The sequence below is a fragment of the Halichoerus grypus genome, chromosome X, assembly GCF_964656455.1.
Source record: "Halichoerus grypus chromosome X, mHalGry1.hap1.1, whole genome shotgun sequence".
Taxonomy (NCBI): domain Eukaryota; kingdom Metazoa; phylum Chordata; class Mammalia; order Carnivora; family Phocidae; genus Halichoerus; species Halichoerus grypus.
The window spans coordinates 30421251-30445820 of record NC_135727.1 but is presented as its reverse complement, the minus strand read 5'-3'; the positions used below and the strand labels follow the sequence as shown (position 1 = coordinate 30445820).

Here is a 24570-nt window from a genome sequence, read left to right as displayed (position 1 = left end):
TGGGCTTCAGGGTCCTAGAGCACCCGGCGGGTATTGGGCCCTGATCCCTCCACGATCCTGGACCAGGCAGGGTTGTTTCCCTTCAAGGGGCTGACAGCCTGCAGCATGCGTGCCAAAGATGGCAGGCAAATCCATTCGCCATGGCCCTGGGACCCACTGCCAGGCTCTCTCCCTCTCCCTTCCCCTGCTGTTTGTGGGCACCGTTAGCCATTCACTGCAAGAGCTGACCCACGGACAGTGTCTGTCTTCTCTCGAGAGCCCGTGCTGAGCTCGAGGCCCTCCTCGCCCCCTCTACCAACCTGAACCCAACCCCAGCACATCAGGCAGAGAGCTCATGCTCTTAGCAGACCAGCTGGGAGAGACTGTCCACGCCTGCTCTAACCGATAGGTGAACACAGAGTATGGTTTCCACAAGGCCACAGAATGGACAGGTGACAGCCTCAGACTCAGGGCCATCAAAGGCACGGGCCCGGTTTCTTTCTCTTTTCTTTTTTTTTTTTTTTCATATTTTATTTACTTGAGAGAGAGAAAGAGAGCATGGGTGAGGGGAGGGGCAGAGGGAGAGGGAGAAGCAGGCTCCCCACTGAGCAGGGGGCCTGACACCGGGCTCGATCCCAGGACCCGGAGATCATGACCTGAGCCGAAGGCAGATGCTCAACCGACTGAGCCACCCAGGCGCCCCTCTTTTTTTTTTAATCAATTAATTAACATATAGCATATTATTAGTTTCAGAGACAGGCCCTGTTTCTTAATCTCCAAAGTGAGAACAAATGACAACGAAGTATGATACACCCAAGAATGCTGCACGTTGAGATCTCACCAGATCCTGCCCACTCGAATCAGAACAATGTTCAAGTAAACTCAACCCTTACGAGGGCCACTGAAACATTGAGGTCAAGGCTTGGAGGCCTTGAGTCATTCGGGAAGATGCCACAAGCCCAAGCAAGGAGCTATGTTCCCTCGTTTACTTCCCGCAAGAGGCAGGTACGGTCTCCCAGAGAAGCCGCCATGAAACATAGGACTCAGATGGCAGAGTTGAGTGTGCCTCCATGAAAGGTCTCCAGCACCAGAATTCTCTCCCCTGTCAGGCTCTCCCATGTCTGAGATCTCCACCATTAAAGCCATTCCTTCAGTTTAAGGCGTTGAAGGCTCGTTGTGATGATAAGGCAAGTATTTCAGAGTATAAGCTCTCGGCTAAACATCTGCCCCTGGAGCCACACCGCCTGGCATCGAATCCCAGCTCCACCACATACTAGCTGTGCAATCTTGGGTGAGTCACTTAACCTCTTAACTTCTCTGTGCCTCAGTTTTCCCATCTGTAAAATGGAGATAATAATGGACCCGCTGATGAGGCTAGTTTGAGGACTCAATGAGTTAATGCACGTAAACATCGGAAGTGCTCACCAGATGTTAACTGTTATCATTACGATGGGGTCAGATTGTGGAGGGCTTTGAATGCCAGGCTAAGGAACAATGCGGGCTCAGGTCCGGCCTAGGACCTAGACCTAACTCCTCCCCACTCCATGACTGGAGCCAGTTTCCAAGGATGAACCAACCCTCTAGCCATGGGCTCAGCCCTGGCCCAGGCTCTAGGCCAGCGGGACATCAGTAGCTCCAGCTCAGCACTCTGAGAATCTGTCTGCGATCACCCTTACTGTTGAGCCAGCCCTGACTTTAGATCTCAGTTCTTTTTTTTTTTAAGATTTTATTTATTTATTTGACGGAGAGAGACACAGCGGGAGAGGGAACACAAGCAGGGGGAGCGGGAGAGGGAGAAGCAGGCTTCCCGCCGAGCAGGGAGCCCGATGCGGGGCTCGATCCCAGGACCCCGGGATCATGACCTGAGCGGAAGGCAGACGCTTAACGACTGAGCCACCCAGGCATCCCTCAGACCGGCAGCCCCCTCGTGTCCCCTCCCATCCTGCTTCAGTTCTGGCTGCTAAATTATTGCCTTTTCCCCTGTGCTTGCTTTGGAGACCTTTCAGCCAGGTGGGAAATTGAGACATAAGTCACTGAGAACCATTCAAGCTACTATATGATAACACGTTGGGTTGGGTGTTCCGGACGGCAAGGATTCTGTGAGGGGGCAAGTGATTAGGATTAGAGCAGTCAGGCAGAGCGCCCGGAGGGAGCAGAGCTGGGATAGGTAACATTTGCCCTGGCAGAAGGGAAAAGCTGGAGTCTGGTCACGTGCCTGGACCTTGCGCTTAGCCCCCTAAAAACTCACCTGACAATCTAGTCCTAGTTCCCACTGTCTGTCCTGTCCCACAGCAGTTAACTGGGTCATGTCCAGCTGTCTCTGGAGAGATGGTAGTGCTTACTAACGCTGAGGACAGCAGTGACATGAGTGGACCTGGAGGATGGCACATCAATGCCTCTGTTGATGGCTGGTCATCGGAGCACTACCAAGAGAACCCTAGAAATAAAAATGACACTGGATCTTTTTATCGTCTAAAACCAACTGCCTCATCCTCTTTGGAGAACCCCCAAGAGGCAGAGGGTCAGGCCCTTATTGTCTCTCACAAACCCTCAGCATCAGGTTCAACTCGGGATGAATCAAGTCATTCCCAGAATCCTTTGAGAACCACTTGCAGGCAGCTCAGCACTCCTCTGGCTTGGAGTTGACCACTCCTGCTCTCCAAATGACAGACCACGCGCATGGATGATGCACAGGATTTGTTTATACTAGCGCTTCTCAAACGATCTGTGGTGAAAGATCAGTTATTTATTTTCTTTTCATTTCCAATCTGTCATGAGCAGATACTTTAGTAAGATAAAAAAAAATGAATCATGGGCTGAGATGCCTCAGTAATATCAAATTTCCAGAAATGCTTCTAAGCTCTCAATTTCTTTTCTTCTCCTGTTGGACTGGCGTCAGTCCACAGACCACATCATTCTAGGCCTCTCTGGATTCCATCTGCTCAGGGAAGAGATGCTGATGGCCCCGTTATCAGGCTCCCCAGGACCAGCTGGCTCTACTGAGAGTCTGTCCATTCCCTGCCCAAAGCCACGACGGAAGGGACGTCAGCCTGGGAGAAGATCTGCCACTTGCTGGCAGCCCTGTGACCCCCGGACAAGTTGCCTAGCTTCTCTGAGCCTCAGTTTCTGCATCTGTAAAATGGGTTCCTTTCTCGTGAGAGTGCTATTTGAATTCAATGAGATATAACCCATGGCACACAGCACCGGGCATGTTGCTAAGGCTTACCGTGGGCTTGCTGAAACTGCATTATCTATGAGGCAGACAGTCTAGAGACAATACTACACATTGGTTAAGAGCCCAGGTTTTGGAGTCACTGCATTTTTGGCGTGGAATTAGGTGGTCACCTAATCCATCTGTCATCTGTGAAACGGCGATAACACTCAGACCCACCTCCTAGGGCTGCACGGGGGATGCGGTGCTCAGCTCTGCGTCTTTCACAGAGTAAACTTGCCCAGGGACTGGTAGTTAGATTCCAATTGTGCCCACATCCTCTCTCTAATCCTAACCCCTACTCTGCCATAGACCACCCGGAGGGAAACGTGCCCTTAGCTGAGAAAATAAGATTCAGCGTTCACCATTCTGGTATCTGAAACCAGAAACTATGTCTCGCTGAGTCAGCCAGAATCTTTTGCTCGTAATTGAAGGAGCATGGGCAACAGAGTCAAACAGACCTGTTTGATTCCTCGCTCCGTCATCTACTGGCTGTGCGTCCTGGACTCCGTTGTTTCACCTGCCTGTACCTCAGTTGCCTCATTTGTAAAATGGAACCAGTGCAATGAGCCAGTTGTCTCCAAAGTGGGGTATGTGAGATGACTCACTGAGGTGTGGGAAGAAGATATGAGAACTTCTATGAAAATTTCTTTTGTGACAAAGATACAAGGGAAATTAAGGTGTAACGCACACAACTCGTGGGTTGGTGCCAGCACCCTCATCCGGTCCCTTTGTAAGATAGTCCTGGATGGGTGTCCTGAGGGAGGAACAGGAATTCCACGACGCAGAAAGATGGATGGTGACGCCAGCCCTCTTTCATTTTATTTTTAACTTATTGCAAAGTTCTGCAATTTCTGTGTTGGGTTGTGAATTTACAGATTATACCATCTGGTTTTAACTACACCAGTCCTTCCCAAATGGAAAAGTGGCTTGAAAAGATGCCTACAAAACCACAGCCCAAACGAAGATAATATGAAGAATACAAGTACAAATGGGGAGAGGAAAATGGCAGAACTGATTCATCTCCATTCCTAGCGTGAGCTTCTTATCTGCCCCATTACAAAGTAACAGCAACAACAAACACATTGATTCTGATAAGAAATCAGCCAAAAGAAAAAAAAAAAGAAACAAAAAAGAAAAACATCAAGAAAGCTACTTAAAGTATGATTCACATCCACTTTGTTAATAACAAACTCACTTTAAGTGTATACTTGGCCTTGAGATACTGGCTATGAAGGGATCATGATTAGCAGAATCCAGGAGCATAATAAAATGGTTATTTCTCACCACTAAGCTTGGGGGTGATTTGTTACACAGCAATAGGAAACGAAGGGATAATGAAAGGGTAGGGGCACAAAGGACACTTCTGGATACTATGATGCTCTATTTCTTGATCTGGGTGCTGGTGGTAAATTTGTAAAAATTCATCAAGCTGTACACTTATGATTTGTGCACTTTTCTGTACATATGTCCTAATTTTTTTTAAGTTTACATTTAAAAACTGGGTATCCAGGGGCGCCTGGGTGGCTCGGTCGGTTAGATGTCTGCCTTCGGCTTAGGTCGTGGTCCCAGCGTCCTGGGATCGAGCCCCACATCGGGCTCCGTGCTCAGCGGGGAGCCTGCTTCTCCCTCTCCCTCTGCCTGCCTGTCTGCCTACTTGGGATCTCTCTGTCAAATAAATGAATAAAATCTTAAAAAAAAAAAAACCTGGGTATCCAGAATATAATGATAAATCTCTGGGGCACCTGGGAGGCGCAGTCAGTTGAGTGTCTGACTCTTGTTTTGGCTCAGGTCATGATCTCAGGGTGGTGAGATCGAGCCCCGCATCAGCCTCTGCACTCAGCAGGGGCCTGCTTGAAGATTCTCTCCCTCTGCCCCTCTCCCGACTCGTGTGCTCTCTCTCTCTCAAATAAATAAATAAATCTTTTTTAAAAAGATAAATCTCCACTACTTTTTCAGCAATGTTTAACATCATGTGAGTTTCAATACAGTACTCTATTAAATCTCACTAAATGTAAAGATACATGTTTAGAAGCTTCATTTGGAGTTTCTTGCCAAATAATGAAAAACAAAACAGATCCCTCTGGGAAAACACTTGTTTTTCCTATCATGGTAAAAATGGTCAAAATAGGGGCACCTGGGTGGCTCAGTTGCTTAAACGTCTGCCTTCGGCTCAGGTCATGATCTCAGGGTCCTGAGATCAAGCCCCACATTGGGCTCCCCGCTCAGTGGGGAGTCTGTTTTCCCTCTCCCCCTGCCCCTCCCCGCCACTTGTGTGCTCTCTCTCTCCCCCCCAAATAAATAAATAAAATTAAAAAAATAAAAATAAAAGTGGTCAAAATAAATCCATGTGAAATAATATGGTGACAAACTGAAATTCGTTCTTTTGTCAGCAAATACTGTTGGAAGGGCATCTAGAGAACATTGCTGAAGATTTGAATAAAGAGTATTAGAATAAGTGATACAGCGTGGGAAGTTTGCTATGCAGCTGGATAAAATGTTTCTAACATTTGCAGGTTTGTATTTGCTAGATTCTGTTTCATTAATGAAATCCACAAAGAACTACTTTTTTGTGGGCTACTAAAGGGAAGATATAAAGAAAAAGATGTAATTTGATCAAAACATGACTGGTTTAAAAAATGACTGGTTTAATTATTTTATTATTATTATTTTTTAGAGATTTTATTTATTTATTTGAGAGAGAGAGACAGAGATAGCGAAAGAGAGCACAAGCAGGGAGGAGAGGGAGAAGCAGAATCCTGAGCAGGGAGCCCGATGCGGGGCTCAATCCCAGGACCCTGAGATCATGACCTGAGCCGAAGGCAGACGCTCGCTCAACCTACTAAGCCACCCAGACGCCCCTTTATTTTATTATTTAAAAAAAAAATTTAAGTAGGCTCTACACCCAACATGGGGCTTGAACTCACGACCCTGAGATCAAGAGTCGCATGCTCTACTGACTGAGCTGGTCAGGCACCCCTTAATTTTTAAAAATATCTTATAGAAAAACTGGAAATACAGTAGTGCTGCTTTGACAGGATTTTTTTTCAAAAGGTGGGGGGTGGATTTCAAGGTAAGTTTACTGAGAAAATTGGGAAGCTGTTTCAGCTAAGAAACTGGAAGCGTGAAATATGCAAAGTGTTCTATTTTGTAACAAGGTAGAGAATGATACTCCCATGGTCACCTCGGTACCACACAGAGGCTGAGTGTTTAGTGACAAAGTCCTTAAAAGAGTTTCAACCTAAAAAAAAAAAAAGAGTTTCAACCTAAAAGATACGCTTTCCTTTCCCACAAAGGTGTTTCAAATTTACTGATTTCTTCCATGGTGTCCTAGAGCAGTCAGTGAACATTAAAAAAAAAACAACAACAACAATTTGGGCGCCTGGGTGGCTCGGTTGGTTAAGCGTCTGCCTTCAGTTAGGGTCATGATCCCAGGGTCCTGGGATCGAGTCCCGCATTGGGCTCCCTGCTCAGTGGGGAGCCTGCTTCTGCCTCTTCCCATCTGCTTGTGCTCTCTCGCTCTCTCAAATAAATAAATCTTTTTAAAAGATCAACAATTTCCCGATTAAATGGCAAAAAATGTAGTTTAAAAAAATAAAAAATAAAACAATTATAATAAATACACCCAATCTAGCTATTCAAAGTTAGATTGATATTTTAAGAATGAGTGAGAAAGTAACCGCTTTGGAAGGAAACTCAGTACATGGAGAGAACATTTGGAAAACGAATACATGTGTTTTCACTGTTATGTAATTTTATTGCCAAAAATGACTTAAGTTGCATACCTAGAAAACCTCTCGTATCTGTACACTTACAAACCTGGGACTGAAATTTTCTACCCTGGTTTAAAATCTTTCCAGTGTAGAGTTTTTGTGGGTTTTGGAGACATTTGTTAAAAACACAGAAGTGCAACGGGCGCTGACTCGTTGGCAAGAACCAATGACTGACATCAGGAAAGGTGACCGTTTGTTTACCAGCTGAATTTCATCAAAAACCGTTGCCTAATTGGTGGGTGGAATTGAAAAATGAGAATCATGATGTAGTAAGCCCAGCCAGTGGAACTGGCCTTCTGTTGGTGGCTGGTATCTTTCTCATCTATGACAGCCCCTGAGGCCAAGTGCGGAAATAAACTAAGTTCAGAACCACACCTTTGCATAGCTATATTACAGTGTTAACCTGAGGTTTGGGTTTTTTTATTTTTTATTTTTTTTTAAGATTTTATTTATTTATTTGAGAGAGAGAAAGAGAGAATGAGAGAGAGAGCACATGAGAGGGGGGAGTGGGGAGGGTCAGAGGGAGAAGCAGACTCCCCGCCGAGCAGGGAGCCCGATGCGGGACTCGATCCAGGGACTCCAGGATCATGACCTGAGCCGAAGGCAGTCGCTTAACCAACTGGAACCACCCAGGCGCCCTAGGTTTGGCTTTTTTTAAAGGATTTTATTTATTTATTTTTAGAGAGAGTGAGAGAGCACAAGCAGGGGGAGGGGCAGAGGGAGAAGCAGACTCCCTGCTGAGCAGGGAGCCAGACGTGGGACTCGATCCCAGGACCCTGGGATCACGACCTGAGCTGAAGGCAGACGCTTAACCGACTGAGCCACTCAGGTGCTCCTAAGCTGAGGTTTTTAAAAAATGAAGCATATGCAATCACATTCTCTTCTGAAAAGATTTATTAATGATAACATTGCAGTGACAGTCAAAATCAATTTTGTACTCTAAGTATATAAAAAGTTTAAGTTATTTGAAATCAGTTTATCTCATCCTTGTCTCATCCATGAAAATGTCCTTTTTGTGTATGCTTTCTAATATACATCATATATTAGTAGAGTAACACATCGTTTTGAAATTACAAAACCCTCAAATGTGGGGAATACTGGCTCAAAATATTTTCATTCAAGGGATGTGCAATCAAAAAAGTTGGGACACCTGGGGCGCATGGGTGGCTCAGTCGGTTAAGCATTGGACTCTTGATTTCGGCTGGCTTGGGTCATGATCTTGGGGTTGTGAGATTGAGCCCCACATTGGGCTCTGTGCTGAGGGTAGAGCCTGCTTGGGATTCTCTCTCTCCCTCTCCCTCTGCCCCCCCCAACTCCAGCTCGCGCACATGCACACACTATCTCTTCTTCAAAAAAAAAAAAAGTTGGGAGACTACTGCTTTCATAGTATCTACCTTGTTTTAGGCATCAGCAAGATCATGAACGTAATGTGCTTGGCACATAATATTAAGTCCTCAGTGAATGTTGGCTCTGTCTGAGGGAAGCACTAGGGACAGTGTAAGAGATGGTCACAGGCATGAGCCCTGAGGTCAGGCCAGATCGGATGGGTTCCCTTGACACTTACTAGCTGAGTGAACGTGACCACATTATTATTTTCGTTGGGCCTCAATTTCTCACTAGTCGCCATCTCTTAGAGTTGTAAAGATTAAGAGAGAGAATGCTCTTTTTTTTGTGACAGCTTTACTGAAATATAATCCACATGCCATATAATTCACCCTTTTAAAGTGTGCACCTCAGTGATTTTTAGTATATTCACACGGTTATGCGACCATCACCATGATCTAATTCCAGAACCTTTTGGACACCCCAGAAAGAAACCTGTACCCATTAGCAGTCATTCTCCAATAGCCCTTTCCTGCCTCCGCCCCACCCCCCAGCCTGGGCAACCGCTAACCTACTTTCTGTCTCTACGGATTTGCCTCTTCTGGACATTTCCTATAAATGGAATCAGGCAATATGCGGTCTTTTGTGTCTGGCTTCTTTCACTAAGCCTCGTGCTTTCAGGGTCCTTCCATGTTGTAGCATGTGTCATTATTTCATTCCTTGTTATGACCAAGTAATATTCCACTGCGGGGGTACGCCGCATTTAGTTTATCCACTCATTGTTGGACATTGGGATCGTTTCGACCTTTCGGCTGTTGTGAATACAACTGCTAGGAGCTTTCATGTATGATTATGCACGTTTAATGCTTGGCACAGGGCCTGCCAGGTACCCAAGGGCTCAGGACCAGCAGGTAGCTGTCACCCTTATTGCTAAGGAGTGCTACCTTGGGTGATTTGGGGCACGGGGCGTCTGGATTAGAAACAGAAGGCGGAAGGCATCCCCATACTGCACAGTGCGGCTGACAAGCTGCCTTGGCCCACCAGACCCACGTAAGGCAGCATGACATGGAGGCAGGAGCGCAGACCCTGCTCCACCACTTTCGAGCTGTGTGACTCCGGGCAGGTCACTTAACCTCTCTCACTCTTCTGTGTGAATTGGATATAAATACTGTCTTCGCTACATACCTCACAGGCTTGCTGCCTGGGCCAAAGAGATCATTAAAAACCATGAAAGCGCTTTGAAAATCACAAGGGATTATTATTCCAAGCCTTTCATATTACAGAAGCCTACCCCTCTTGAATAAAGTAAGGAAACACTTTGTTCTGTTCACCATCCTCCTCTTTCCAGATTGTTCCCGTTCTCTTCAAGATGACACCCCGGCCTTCTCCCCCACAGGCCCGGATGCTAGCACCTTCTTCTTCGCATCTACTTACGGGCCAAGGGTGAGCCGCCTGGGCCAAAACCTGAATCCACATCGACAAAAGACCTGCAAATGCCTCTTCCCTCCCAGGTTGACATCTGTACGACCTTTCTGGTTTGCTGGAGCTCTACTTGCTTAGAGCGCCCTCGTGTGTCTTCTCCGGGATATCAGTATAACGTGCGCGGGAATTTTTTTTTTTTTTTCCTCGTCGCACTTCAGGGCCCATGCTTGACATGTGGAATCCAGTTAAGCCATTGCAGCCCAGGTCTTTTTTTTTTTTTTTAACTATATGCTAATTTTTTTAAAGATTTTTTATTTATTTAGGGCAACGCTCTCAGGTCCCCTCCCTCCTCGGGAGCTTTGTACTATCACTTTGCTATCACTCAATAAACCTTGCTTTGCTGCCCCCCTCCCAAAAAGATTTTTTATTTATTTATGAGAGAGAGAGAGGGACAAAGAGCATGAGCAGAGGGGAGGGGCAGAGGGAGAGGGAGAAGCATATTCCCCGCTGAGCAGGGAGCCTGACGAGGATCCCAGGACCCTGGGATCATGACCTGAGCTGAAGGCAGACGCTTCACCGACTGAGCCACCCAGGCGCCCTGAAGTGTCTTTAAATGATTTGTTCTATCAGCCAAGGAAAAGGTATTCAGAATGTTAAACCTTTCCCAGGGGTGTCCTCGTGTAAAGCCCTGGCCCTTGGAAAGGGGAAAATGACAACCAGAGACGGTAACACCCGGCAGTGTGTGCACACACACGAACACACACTCAAGCATACACTCGCACACACAGCCACACACTCTTTTGCTCAGTGGGAAAGGAGCTTTCTCTCGTGGCTTTCTCCTTCATTGAGAATCACGTGATGATATCAGCACAGGTTTCCGGAAGAAAGAAAATCTATTTTATATCTAGAACCTCAAGAATGTTCCCTGCTCCCTCCATCAGCAAGGATTATAGAAGCTGGAGGGACTTTCCTTCCCATATGCCACATATCCCCCTCTTGCCTGTTTTGCAGCCATGGATTTCTCTAAATCCCTAAGCCTCACTGGCAAACGCCACTGAGAGCCAAAGATACATGTGCCTTTGGCTTCCCCCCAGGAACATGTTCCTGAAAAGTTGCATGCAAATTACATCTTTGCAGCTCAATAATCACTCCCCACTGACTTCTAATAAGATATGCGAGCCCCTCTCCCTTTTCGTTGAGATTGAGTTTCAATGTATGCCTAACACTTCGGCTTTAAATTTCTCTGCTTCCTGCCACCCCTTCTGACAGTTAAACCACATCTGAAAAATGAAGAAACGACCAACGAAACATGAAGTTCTAGTTCAAATAGTCCAGGATCTGTAAACAAACCCAACAAGTACATCAGAGAGGCTATTTGGAAGAGACACCAGGCATCGCCATTTGAAATGCAAATACCCACCCCGTGTGCACCTTTGGGGGAGACTATTTCCAAGGGCTTGAGGGATTTCTGCCCCACTCCCTTGGGAGGGAGCAGCCACCTCAAGGCGATGGGCATCTTCATTTTGGGGGGGCGGTCCCGACTGTCCCTTCTGCTTTCTGCATCCTCTACCCCACTCCCAGCTCTGAAATTCCAGAGACCCTCTCTACTGGAATAGAGACGGGGTGCTGTGGCTCTGGGGACCCGTGTATGCAGCTGGTGACCTCGGGTAGGAAGTACTTGCTAAGTAAAGAAGGAACGAGTCGTTAGGGAGGTGCCGTGGCTTCGGTCCCTGGCAACAGAGCTAAGCGAGGGCGCGTGTGGCATGGGTGTGCACAGCTGGTCAGGCAATTGTCTTTGCGGTCTTTGGACTGGAACCGGAGATATTGTTAGTGCTGATAGGGAAGGGACTTGCTTGCTTAGTGGCGAGGAAAATTAATAGTCCAAGCATTCTTCCATCCTGCATTCTCCATGCTGGCATTTTGATTAAAAAAAAATATTGCTGCAGCTGTTTGCATATTCTGGAAGTGTGTGTGCACGCGTGTGGTTTGGTGTTTACAGATTCGGGGTTGTGGAGGGGAGTTTCCAGAGCAGCGGAAGTAGCTGCTTGTCAGTCAGGGTTCATTTTGAAAATGAAAGCCTGAAAGCCTGGGGCCCACGCTGGGCCTGGGCCTGGTCCCTGAGGAGTCAGCAAAGGCCAAGAGGTGGCTTTGGCTAGTTGGCTCAGCGAAGCAACTACGCGATCACTATCTTATTTTCTACGAACCGATGAAATCTGTGAGCTGTTTTTGGTGTCCCGGAGGTGCAGCGTGAGGCAGGGGTGTGGGAGTGGGCACGGAAGCTCCGACTGCAGACGCACCCCTAACACGCCCGCACACAGCGCCCCCCTCCACGTGCACACGCAATCACAGCTTCCCAGGCGGCCAATCCAGAACAAGGCAAGAACTGGTTCTCCCGCACCTACTAGGGGCACAAGGATAGTATGACACCGTCATCAAAGAGTCTCGAGTCTAGCTGGCGTGTCAGAGCAAGGGAAGAGAGACACAACACAGGGCCGTCTGGGCTGGGTACCAGAGGAGGAAGACAACCAGCCGGCTGGGGCGGGGGGGGGGGGGGGGGGGGGGGAGGGGAGGGGCGGAGAGCGATCACCCTGGGCTGGGGTCATCAGAGGAGGCACGCTGGAGAAGGTGGAAGCTGAGGCCAACCTTGAAGGACAGGGAGAACGTCCCGAGACAGAAGCTCTGAGGGAGGACATTCTAGAAGAGGAGGGCGACTTCAAGATATGTTCAGGTCAAGGCAAGGCCCTCTGTTGGGCTGGAATTTGGGGCTTGTGTGAGTGATCTGCAGTTGATAAGCCTGGCTTGAATGCCAGTCCCTCGGTGCCAGGACAAAGGCTGTGGTGTCACACAGACCTGCTCTGCCACTTCCTGCTGGGTGACCTTGAGCAAGTGACCTCAATCTCTCTGCAAACTGGGGACAGTAATAATACTTAGCTTTTGACGTGGCTGGGAGGATTAAAAGTGTTAACATATATATAAAGCATCTAGCACAGTGTCCGGCACATAATAAATGTTCAAACATTGATGACAAATGCATAGGCTGTCATGAAGGAAAGCTCAAGATATTTAGGGCAAAATATTTGAGGGCCAAGGAGGAAAGCCTCTGATACCTTCCATCACAGGTGGGCCCAGTGGAGTGGGCTGGCTTGGCTTGACCCCCCATCACCTTTGGCCTAGACTGTCGGAACAGTCTCCTGCCTTCTTGTCTGCCTCTCCCAGAATCATCTTCCCAAACACCACCTTAATCACGGCTGTGTCCCTCTCTGACTCAAGAATCGTCTGAGGGTCCCTGTCGTCCACTAACTGAACTCCCTAACATGGTGGGGGGCAGGAGGCAAGAACTACCACTTATTGAGGGAAAGGAAGAGCAAAGAGAAGGCCACTCTTAGGATGAGGTAAAATATCCTCGAGGAGACAACAGGGACACATCCCTGAAAAGGGCAGGGCGTTCCCGTGGCAGCTGACGGATTCACCTGCGCCTGCTTCTTCAAGCCAACTTGGGGAAGGTTAAAGAGGAGAAGAGGGCGGAGGGCCGAGCGGGAACCCGCGGGGAAGAAGGGAACACCTTTATTATTTTTTTTTTAAGATTTTATTTATTTATTTGACAGAGAGAGACACAGCGAGAGAGGGAACACAAGCAGGGGGAGTGGGAGAGGGAGAAGCAGGCTTCCCGCCAAGCAGGGAGCCCGATGCGGGGCTCGATCCCAGGACACCGGGACCATGACCTGAGCCGAAGGCAGACGCTTAATGACTAAGCCACCCAGGCGCGAATATTTTCCCAGTTCCCCCGCAAGAGCTTCTGCCTGGATCCTTGTCTCGGGTTCCTCTGCAGGAATCCCGGGCAACTCCAGGATCTGCGGGGAGGGTCAAGGCCATACAAAGGGCAAGGCAGGGGAGCCCGAGTCCCAGGCCGCCTCGCTGAATGCTCGGGGCGGGACAAAGGCTGCTCGGGGACAAAGTGCAGGAGATAAGAGGGAAGGGCGAAGGAGGGGGGCGGGGAGCCAGCGCCCAGGAGCTCAAGGATCGCGCTCCCGGAGGCCTTGGCTGCCGGCCGAGCTCAGCCCGCCGGGGAGGGGGCGCCCTAGAGCCTCTTCACCCCGGCAGCCGCGGGGATGGCGAGAAGCCGGCGGCTGGGGCGCTCGGGGCCCGCTCGCCCCCGCCCCGCGCCAGCCCCACCGTCGCGCGCGGTGCGGGAGGCGGGGCTGGCCCGGCTCACCTGGCCGTTTGGGGCGGGGCCGCCCGCCACCCGGGGACGCGGAGGTGGCGGCGGTCCCCGCGGGGCGCCAGAGGGCCTGGTCCCCGGGCCCGGGCCCGGAGCTCCCACCCCTCCACGCCCCCCACCTCCCGCGCGGGGGCCCTCCCTCGGCTCGCTGGCTCTCTCCCTCCCTCTCCCCTCCTTTGCTCCCTCCCTCCCAGAGCCCAATTGCTCAAGCCGCTTCCTTCCCCAACGCCAGCGCCAGTTCCTCTCCCGGAGGGGCCCGGGAAGGGCAGCGAACGCTCGACACTGGAAGCGCCGCGGCGGCGGCAAGACCATGGCCGAGCCCCGGGGGCCCGCGAGCCCGGGGCCCAAGGCCTCCCTCGCCGCCAGCGCGCTGAGCCCGCGGAGCGCCCTGCAGCCCTGCCCCTGGAGAGTGGACGCCGGCACGCGGGGCAGGTACCGGGGCCACGCCGCCGCCTCCCGGGACCCCCTCGTGTACGGCTCGCTGATGCTCTCGGGAGCGGGCTCGGGCCGCCGGCGGGGAGCGCTGCGGGAGCTGCTCGGGCTGCAGGGGGCGGCCGCCGCCGGCGGGCTGTCGGAGGAGCGCGCCGAGGAGCAGTGCCCGGCCGGGCCGAACGCGCCGAACGGGCAGGGCGGCGGCGGCGGGCTGTGCCTGGAGCCCCACGAGCACGCGTGGATCCTGGCGGCCGCCGAGGGCCGCCTGGAGGTGCTGTGGGAGCAGCTGGAAGCCGAGCCCGCCCTGCTGCTGCGCTGCGACCCGATCACGGGCTACACGGTGCTGCACTGGTTGGCCAAGCACGGGTGCCACGAGGAGCTCATCCTGGTGCACGACTTCGCCCAGCGCCGGGGGCTGCAGCTCGACGTGAGCGCCTCGGGCAGCGGCGGCCTCACGCCCCTCCACCTGGCCGCCCTGCAGGGCCACGACATGGTCATCAAGGTGCTGGTGGGCGCCTTGGGGGCTGACCCCTCGCGCCGCGACTACAGCGGCCACAGGGCCTGTCACTACCTGCGGCCCGACGCGCCCCAGAGCCTGCGGGAGCTGTCGGGGGCCGAGGACTGGGAGCCGGCGGGCGGCTGCGAGCGGATCAACGCCAACAACAACAGCAGCAGCGCCGCCGCCCGGGCGCTGCGACGGACCCCGAGCTCGGTGGGCACGGGCTCCGTGGAGGCCCCGGCGAGAGCGGCGGCGTCGCCCGGCAAGGGGAAGAGCTACGCGGGCAGCCGGGTGGCGCAAATTCAGGGCCTCCTCCGCCAGATGTTCCCCTTCTTCCAGGACCGTTGAGGGCGACAGGGACTGGAGAGCGCGGACGGACCGCGACGCTGCGGTCGAGGCCTCGGTCTCGGGTGGTCTCGGGCCCCACCCGAAGGGGCGGCAGCTCCGGCCGCAGCCGAGTGCGCTGGGCCTGCAAGCAGCGGACCACCTCCAGGTTTGTCGCAGGTACCTGTCCCAGGTCACCTACGGCCACCGGCCAGGAGACCTGGGGACCGAGAAACCCTCACCGAGAGAGAGCGCAAAGACCAAAGCTGTCCTGGCGCAAAACTAGTCCCCAAAACTAGGGGACTAAGGAGTTAGGGGCAGGAGTGTGGTCCTGCTTGGGAGAGGAAAAGTAAGGCTTCCAGGAGCCATTTCTGGGCAGGCAGAAGCTCTGCGTGTATTGGGAAGCGCTTGCTAGAAGAATGAGTTAAGACTGGAACCCACTGGTACAGAGGAAGCTCCTAACTGAAGGTTAGACTCGGCTGTTCCTGCGGGCACTCACCCTCCCCCCCAACCCTGCTCCTGAGACATCCAGGCTTTACCGGTACTTTTTCTAATGTATCACGGATGACTTCTTAAGCATATTAAAGCCGGGTATGTTTTCCTTTCACATGACAAAGCTGTCCTTTGAGTGACTTTTTTTTTTTTTTCATTAACCACTGAGTGCGGGAAGCTTCCTACATTCGCGGGGAAGAGTTCACCAACCCATGGCCATGAGCTAGTGATCCGGGAGGCTCTGGACCTTGTTCCCACAGCAAATGGCCAAGCGGGGCGCTGGAAGGAGCTACACTCACCTCGGCTCTGAGTGGAGACACACAGTTTGCCTGTCTGCCGGACTCTTTTGGCAGCTAGGTCCCGCTTCTGGCACAAGTCTCATCCTAGACGAGTTGTCTGTAGGGGGCAGAAGGGTGGTAAAAGGGGAAAATCTCCAAATGTACATTTCTGATGTTTTTGTGGTGAGTCATGTAATTTACCTTGACTTCTGCCCTCCTGGGGGACACACCCATCGACGCTTTTTCCAAGATAGGGCTTTAATCCTTGGCATTGCTTTTTAATTACATCTAATACATAAGTTGTAGTTTGGAAACTGGCTCCCATTCAGAAATCGTATGAAGCCAGTAGAATACAGGAGGGTTGACTTTGACTGAGAGGAGGGAAAGCAGTTGGTGGCTAGGGATCCATGCTGCCTTAGAGAACAGTGCATTTTTTTTTTTTTTTTTGATTTTATTTATTTACTTGAGAGAGAGAATGAGCGCGCGGGGGGTGGGGGAGAGAGAGAGAGAGCATTGGCAGGGGGAGGAGGAGAGGGAGAAGCAGACTCCTGAGTAGGGAGCCTGAATCGGGGCTCGATCCCAGGACCCTGGGATCATGACCTGAGCCGAAGGCAGACGCTTAACCGACTGAGCCACCCAGGCGCCCCAGAGAACAGTGCATTTTCAAAAATAGCACTGTATCCCTAGAAGCTTGGGCCGCCCTTGCAATGGACTGTTGCATCCCCAGCCCTCCCCTCCCTGCCCTTGAACACCAGGGAGAAACAGTCATCACCAAACACAGAAAGCCCAGAAACACTACCCTGAGCTCATCCATACAGGTTTCCATCTCCACCTGGCGGTCCCGTTTGCCCCCCACCCCATTACATCCTCTGTGCTAGAAATGTTCCGATCTTCCCTTAATAACCCATTAGATTCTTCTCATCCCTAAAATGATCCAAACCCTCCCTATCAATGTTTTCAGCCTGTCACATGTTTCTAGGAACTACACCTTAAAACAAATTTGCACAGTGTGATGTAGCAATAACTTTTCGTTCTCAATGAACTTCTTCAATGTTTGAAAGGAGGAAGGCGAACGGTTCCTGGATCTTGGCAGTTGGCATCAGCATCTGGCATAACTCCCTCCATCCCTGTGCCCATTTTATAGTTTTTTTAAAGATTTATTTATTTATTTATTTATTTATTTGAGAGAGAGAGAGAGAGTGAGAGAGAGAGCGCAAGAGGGGGTAGGGTTAGAGGGAGAAGCAGACTCCCCGCCGAGCAGGGAGCCCGATGTGGGACTCGATCCCGGGACTCCGGGATCATGACCTGAGCCGAAGGCAGTCGCTTAACCAACTGAGCCACCCAGGCGCCCTTATAGTTTTTTTAAAGAATTTATTTATTTGAGAGACAGAGCACGAGCCAGGGGGGAGGGGCAGAGGGAGAGGGAAAAGCAGACTCCCCGCTGAGCAGGGCTCCCTCCCAGGACCCCAAGATCACGACCTGATTGGAAGTCAGACGCTTAAGCTTACCCAACTGAGCCACCCAGGTGCCCCCCTACACACACACATGCCCATTTTATAGATGCAGGGCTGCAGGTTCTGCTCCACAGTCGCCTTTGACAGCTGCTAAGGCTGGTGGGGCTTGGTGAAGACTGCTGGGACAGGGCCTTCCTGCCCAATGGCTGGGTCTGCAGGCTCCTGGCTTGGAGGGAAGCGTGGCTTGTGCCTTTGCCCCACATTCAAAGGACACTTAGAACGGTAGTCCCCTCTTCACGGGAGAAGTCTGAACCTAAGCATCTTAACTAGTAGCAGATCTGGGGACTGGAGACAAGCATCTGCCCTGCTTTTTCCAACAAGAAAACCAAGTCAGCCGGAAGGTTCGAAAGCGCTTTCTGTCGTTTCTCCTGCAGTCAGCTATTCTTCCCCACAGATTTTTCTCATCATGTGATAGTCCCTGGCCTACCTCCTCCATGTAAAATTGAGGTTTGGCTGCAGGGGACAAACTCCCATGCTGAAAACTCTCCATGCCTAACATCAAGCCATTGGCATTTCTGGTATGCTTTTTGAGGCAAGACTGGTATGCTTACCCCAAGAGAAAGAACAAATTCCCTAAGAAACTGTTTTCCAGGGGAGCAAAACGGAGTTAGGCAGATGATGCAAATCTGCATTCTAGTGGAGCAAGGGACAAGCAAAGGTGACAGAAGCAGGGCTGTGACAGGTGAGCATGGCAGTTGGGGGTGGGGGGTGCTGCACCAGGGCGGGGCCTGACCCGGGGGTGAGATGCAGGGAAGGCTTTCCAGGAAGGAAGGTAAGGCCTGGTCTGAGGCTCCAGGGGTGAGTGGGAGTTGGTCGGTGGAGAAGGGGAGGGGCCTCCTGGCAGAGCCGCCGGGAGTACGGAGTAAGGTACGTCTGGTCTGGTCCGTCCGGGAGAAGAGAGTAAGTACCAGGAAATGTAAGTCAGCCGGTTTGGCAGGAAGGTGGGAGCTGGGGAGTGATTAAGGGCAAAGCTGGAGAAGTGGATGGGGGCTCAGATCACTAAGGGTCTCATAGATGAGGCTAAAAGAGGAACGGAGATTTTAACCTAAAGGTAGCTGGGAGCCAGAGGTTTCTAAGCAGAGGAGTAACCTGATGGGATTCTAGAGGAGTCCCTCTGGCAGTCACGTGGAGAATGGATGTGTCAGGGAGCAGGGCGACAACGGGCGGGGGGGGGGCGCGTAGGGGGTAGGGGGTGAGGGGCGCGGGGCGGGGGAGCATCACGCAAGCAGAGCCATTCTGGCGAAACGAAACGCTTCAAGAAAAGTCGGGCTTCAGCTGAAAAGTTCAAAGAACCCTGTGGGGAGCACTGGCTTTCAAACTTTTTTTTCCTCCATAGAATTTGCTGTCACGAAGCTGACCTCGAAGCCCCATGTGGGAAAGGCCCAGGCGAACAGAACCCCCCCACCCAGCCAGGTTCAAAACCACTGGTGGGCTCCGCGCTCGGCCTGACCCGGGTTCCGATGCGCACTGCCGGTCACTCACCCCTCGGAGTCATGCGTTCCTCATCGGTAAAAGGGGACCGATCCAATCCCCCTCGCGGGGTTCAGAGGGTTTGACATCACGGATCCGCATCCCCCCGCAGCGCGCTGCCGAGAAAATGGGCCGCCGTTTGGAAGAACGGAGAGGTGTTCGGCGGGCTGTTGTGGTAAAGCTGGTTTCTCGGCCAGGGTGGTCCCGGAAGGTTCTTGTGGTTCCCTGTGTTAACCCCTCTCTAAAATGCGTGCGCACTGATTGCAGGTTCCTGTCTCTCTGCTGTTCCTCAAAGGAGATGGTGCCTCCCTCGCTAATGTTCTCCATGACCGACATACTTGGACCTCAGGCAGAATCGCAGCGAGCCCACAGCTTGTTCCATGGCCCGCACAAGTCAAAGCCGCAAGTTAGGAAGGGCCCACCAAGTACTAAGTAGGTGAGATGCGGTTTCCCGAGAAAGTCACAGACTAGAGTCAGGACCAAACCCGAAGTCCTCTGAGGAGAATAAAAGCATGCAAGTCCTTCATCTCCTGCCCTATTATCTACACAAAAGCCCCCTTCCATCCCCTACCCACCATTCCACACCCCGCCTCCTAAGGGCTCTTCTTCCCCCTTGCCACTCATTTGAAGGAAGGAGATGCCAGTCTATCCTCTCAAGATGTGACTCCAGCTCTCCACACCGGCTCCTCCCAGGGCCTAATGCTGTCAGTGGTCCCTCTCCGGTATCTCCAAGCTCCCCATCAGTGTGGCTGAGTGTAATAAACATTTATTAAGAAGCCAGGCTCTTGGGGGGACAAACAGGCTTGAGTGTCTCCCCTGCGCCCCACCTTCTGGCCCAGTCTCGTGACTCTCCCTCTCCTCTTCACCGCCAAATCTCTCCAAGGGGAGGTGTCCTCCCCTCAGTGTCTCCGTCTCCTCACCTCTTAATCTCTCCTCAGCCCTCTGCATTCTGCTCTCCACCTCCATCATCCCAACCCAATTGTTTCCACGAGGGTCTCCAGTGATGACCCCCCCCCACGAGGGTCTCCAACGATGACCCCCCAGCTGCCAAATGCAAGTCCTTATCTTGATTCACTTCTTGGCCTCACTGGCCAGTGTTGGCTACTTCCTACTCCTTGAAACTCCCTTCTCGAGTCTTCCATGATCTCCTATAGCTTTAATTGCTGGTGTTTACCAACTTGAAGTCTCAGCAAACCTTTCTTTTCGCTCTACATTCTCTCCCCAAGTCCTTTTCTCCCTTCTCCACTTCCCGCCCTTCTCCCTCCATCCCTTTGCTTCCGCCACACAGTCCTCCTTGCTGTTCCTTGAAAGAGCCATGTTCTTCTGACCTCTGGGATTCGTACGTGCTGTTCCCTCTCCAGAAACACTGTTCCCTCTCCAGAAACACTCTTCCCTCTATTCCTTGCCCTCTTCACCTGGCCCACTCCCGCTCATCCTTCAGATGTTAGTCACCACCCTGGGGAGGACTTCCTTGCCCCCTCAGCCTAGGTTAGCACTTAACTCATTTTGCTCCTTTTCATAGTCCTTATTACACAGGAGGAAATTACCCCAGCAGTTAGTAAATTGCTCTCTCTGCCACCACTAGACTGACATTCCATGAGGACAGGGACCGAGTCTGTCTCATTTACCACAGTATCCCTAGCTCCTGGTAGACAGAAGGTGCTCAATAAATAGATATTGATTGACAATGGAATCATAGATTTGAACTCAAAAGCATAGGAAACAAAATAAGAAATAGATAAATGGGACTTCATCAAAATTAAAGACTTTTGGGCCTCCGAGGACAACTATCAGAAAAGTAAAAAGACAACCCACAGAATGGCAGAAAATATTTGCAAACGTATATCTCATAAGGGTCCAGTATCCAGGGCACTTGGGTGGCTCAGTCGTTAAGCGTCTGCCTTGGGCTCAGGTCATGGGAGCCCGGCGTCGGGCTCCCTGCTCAGCGGGAGGCCTGCTTCTCCCTCTCCCACTCCCCCTGCTTGTATTCCCTCTCTCGCTGTCTCTCTCTCTCTCTCTCTCTGTCAAATAAATAAATAAATAAAATCTTAAAAAAAAGGGTCCAGTATCCAGAATATATAAAGAATCCTAAACTCAACAACAAAATAATATAAACAACCTGCCTTACAAATGGGCAAAGGACTTGAACAGACATTTCTCCGAAGAAGATATATATGCAAATCTCCAACAAGCGCATGAAAGGATGCTCAACTTCATTAGTCATTAGGACTTTGTTGTGTTTTGTTTTGGGGGGGAGGGGCAGAGAGAGAGAGAGAATCTTAGCAGGCTCCATGCTCAGCGTGGAGTCCGACATGGGACTTCATCTCATGACCCTAAGATCAGGACCTGAGCCGAAATCAAGAGTTGGACACTTAACTGACTGAGCCACCCAGGCGCCCCTGTTGTTTGTTTTTTTTAAGTAAGCTCTAGGCCCAAAGTGGGGCTTGAACTCACGAACCCAAGATCAAGAGTTGCGTGCTCTACCGACTGAGCCAGCCAGGTGCCCCAACATCATTAGTCGTTAGGGAAATGCAAGTGAAACCCAGGATGAGATACCACTTTATATCCACTAGGCTATAATGGCTATAATCAGAAAGTCAGATTATAACAAGCATTGGGCGAGGATGCGGAGAAATGAGAACCCTCATACTCTGCTGGTACGGATGTAAAATGGTGCAGCCACTTTGGAAAGTAGTTCTGAAAAGCCGGCAGCTTTCAGCTCCTCAGAAAGTTAAACATAGAGCTACCATATGCGATATTATGATTTATCATAAATATACATTTGGTCTCTGACCCCGTTCCAAGGCACAGAGCTCCTAAAACCCTTGGAATTTCCTGTGATAAGAGTGATCATGGTGTCTTTTGTTATGTTAAACAGGGTGACTTTTGGAAAGTCCTTTTTTTTTTAAAGGATTTTATCCCTTTATTTGAGAGAGAGAGCAGGAGCACAAGCAGGGGAGTGGCAGAGGTAGAGGGAGAAGCAGGCTCCCTGATGCGGGACTTGATCTCAGGACCCCGGGGATCATGACCTGAGCCGAAGGCAGACGCTTAACCGACTGAGCCACCCAGATGCCCCTGGAAAGCCCTTAAGATGGGGGCTGGTTGCCAGGGGAATCAACCATGTGATTACAGGAATGGAACTTTCAATACCTCCCCCAGACCTCCTGGGAGGGAAGAGGGCCTGGAGGTTGAGTCAATGGTCAATGGCCAATGAGTTAATCAATTGTGACTATGTGATGAAGCCTCCACAAAGACCCAAAAGGACAAGGCTCTAAGAGCTTCTGGGCTGGTAAACACATGGAGGTGCTGGGTGAGTGGCACCCTGGAGGGCGTGGGAGCTCTGAGCCCCTGCCCCATGCCTTGCCCTGTGCATCTCTTCCATCTGTCTCTTCCTGCGTTATAGCCTTTTATAATAAACTAGGGGTCTAATAAGTAAAATGTTTCTCTGATTTCTGTGAGCTGCTCCAGCAAATTAATCGAACCCAAGGAAAAGGGGCCTTGGAACCTGCAATCTACAGCTGGTCGGTCAGCTGCACAGGTGACACCTGGGTTTATGATTGGTATCTAGAGTTGGCAGGGGAGGGGGTGAGTCTTGTAGGACTCCGTCCTCAACCTGTGGAATCTGATGCTATCTCCCGGTAAATAGTGTCAGAATTGAGTTACATTGTAGGATACCCAGCTGGTGTCAGAGAGTTTCTCCTTGTTAGTTTGGGGATCCACCCCCCCCCACCGACACACACACACACACAGGTTGGATTTGGTTCAAGAACCTGTTTACTATATGACCCAGAAATTCCACTCCTAGGTATCTAGGTATCTACCTAAGAGAAATAAAAGCACATGTCCACACTTCTCCATGAATGTTCATAGCGGCATCATTCATAATAACCAACAGGTAAAAATAACCCTGATGTCTATCAACAGATGAATGGGGGCGCCTGGGTGGCTCAGTTGGTTAAGCGACTGCCTTCGGCTCAGGTCATGATCCTGGAGTCCCTGGATGGAGTTCCGCATCGGGCTCCCTGCTCCGCGGAGAGTCTGCTTCTCCCTCTGACCCTCCCCCGTCTCATGTGCGCTCTCTCATTCTCTCTCTGTCAAATAAATAAATAAAATCTTAAAAAAAAAAAACAAACAGATGAATGGATAAACAAAATGTGGTGTCGCCATACAATAGAATGTTATTTAGCCGTAAAAAGGAATGAAGTTCTGATACATGCAATAATGTGGATGAACCTTGAAAAGGTTATGATACATGAAATAAGCCAGTCACAAAATACCGCATATTATATGATCCCACTGATATGAGATGTCCAGAATAGGCAAATCCATAGAGGCAGAAAGGAGATTAATGGTTGCCTAGGGCTTCGGAGGATGGGAGACTAGAAGGTGATAGCTAAAGGGCAGGGAATTTCTTTTTAAGGTGATGAAAATGTTCTAAAATTCTATGGAGGGGTGCCTGGCTGGGTCAGTCGGAATAGTGTGCAACTCTTTTTTTTTTTTAAAGATTTATTTATTTATTTTAGAGAGAGAGAGCAGGGGGAGGGGCAAAGGGAGAGGGAGAGAGAGTCAAGCAGACTCTGAGCTGAGCCTGGAGCCAGCGCCTGGCTTGATCTCGTAACCCTGAGATCAGGACCTGAGCCAAAATCAAGCGTTGGACCCTTAACCAACTGCGCCACCCAGGCGCCCTAAGCGTTGCAACTCTTGATCTCGGGATGGTGAGTTCTAGCCCCATGTTGGGGGTAGAGATTACTTAAATAAATAAAACTTAAAAAAAATTAAAAAATTTTTAAATTGACTGTGGTAATGGCGGCACATAGCTGTAAATATACTAAAAACCACTAAACTGGACACTTTATTTTTTAAAAGATTTATTTTTTTATTTTAGAGAGAGAAAGCACACACATGAACGGGGGTGGGGGCAGAGGGGGAGGGAGAGAGAATCTCAAGCAGACTTTCCACTGAGCGTGGAGCAGGACCCTGGGCTCAATCTCATGACCCTGAGATCATGACACTGGGATCACGACCTGAGCTGAAATCAAGAGTCGGATGCTCAACTGACTGAGCTACCAAGGCGCCCCCACACTTCATTTTTTTTAACTGAAGTATAGTTGACATACAATATTATATTAGTTTTAAGTGTACAACATAGTAATTTGACAATTATATACATTACAAAATACTCATTATGAGAAGTGTAGTCATCATTTGTCAACCATACAAAATTTTTATATTACTGATTGTATTCCCTGTGCTGTATTTTTCATCCCTGTGATTTATTTATTTTATAACTGAAAGTTTGTACCTCTTTTTTTTTTTTAAAGATTTTATTTATTTATTTGAGAGAGAGAGTGAGAGAGAGAGAGAGCACAAGAGGGGGGGAGCGGGAGAGGGAGAAGCAGACTCCCTGCTGAGCAGGTAGCCCAATGCGGGACTCGATCCTGGGACTCCAGGATCATGACCTGAGCCGAAGGCAGTCGCTTAACCAACTGAGCCACCCAGGCACCCCTCTTTTTTTTTTTTTAAGTAGGCTCCACACCCAATGTGGGGCTAACTCATAGCCCTGAGATTAAGAGTCACGCACTCTACCAACTGAGTCAGCCAGGCACCCCAAAAGTTTGTACCTCTTAATCCTCT

At 50.5% G+C, this 24570-nt stretch overlaps 1 protein-coding gene across 1 annotated transcript; it reads left to right on the top strand.

Annotated features, from left to right (window-relative positions):
* Positions 1-13964: 13964 nt before the first annotated feature.
* SOWAHD (sosondowah ankyrin repeat domain family member D) lies at positions 13965-16812 on the top strand. The gene has a single exon (XM_036066380.2). The coding sequence runs from the start codon at positions 14238-14240 to the stop codon at positions 15204-15206; it is 969 nt and encodes a 322-aa protein (XP_035922273.2). The 5' UTR covers positions 13965-14237; the 3' UTR covers positions 15207-16812.
* Positions 16813-24570: the final 7758 nt, after the last annotated feature.

Bases quoted from the DNA above. Each gene is read 5' to 3' on its own strand.
- SOWAHD (XM_036066380.2), top strand. From the start codon at position 14,238: ATGGCCGAGCCCCGGGGGCCCGCGAGCCCGGGGCCCAAGGCCTCCCTC.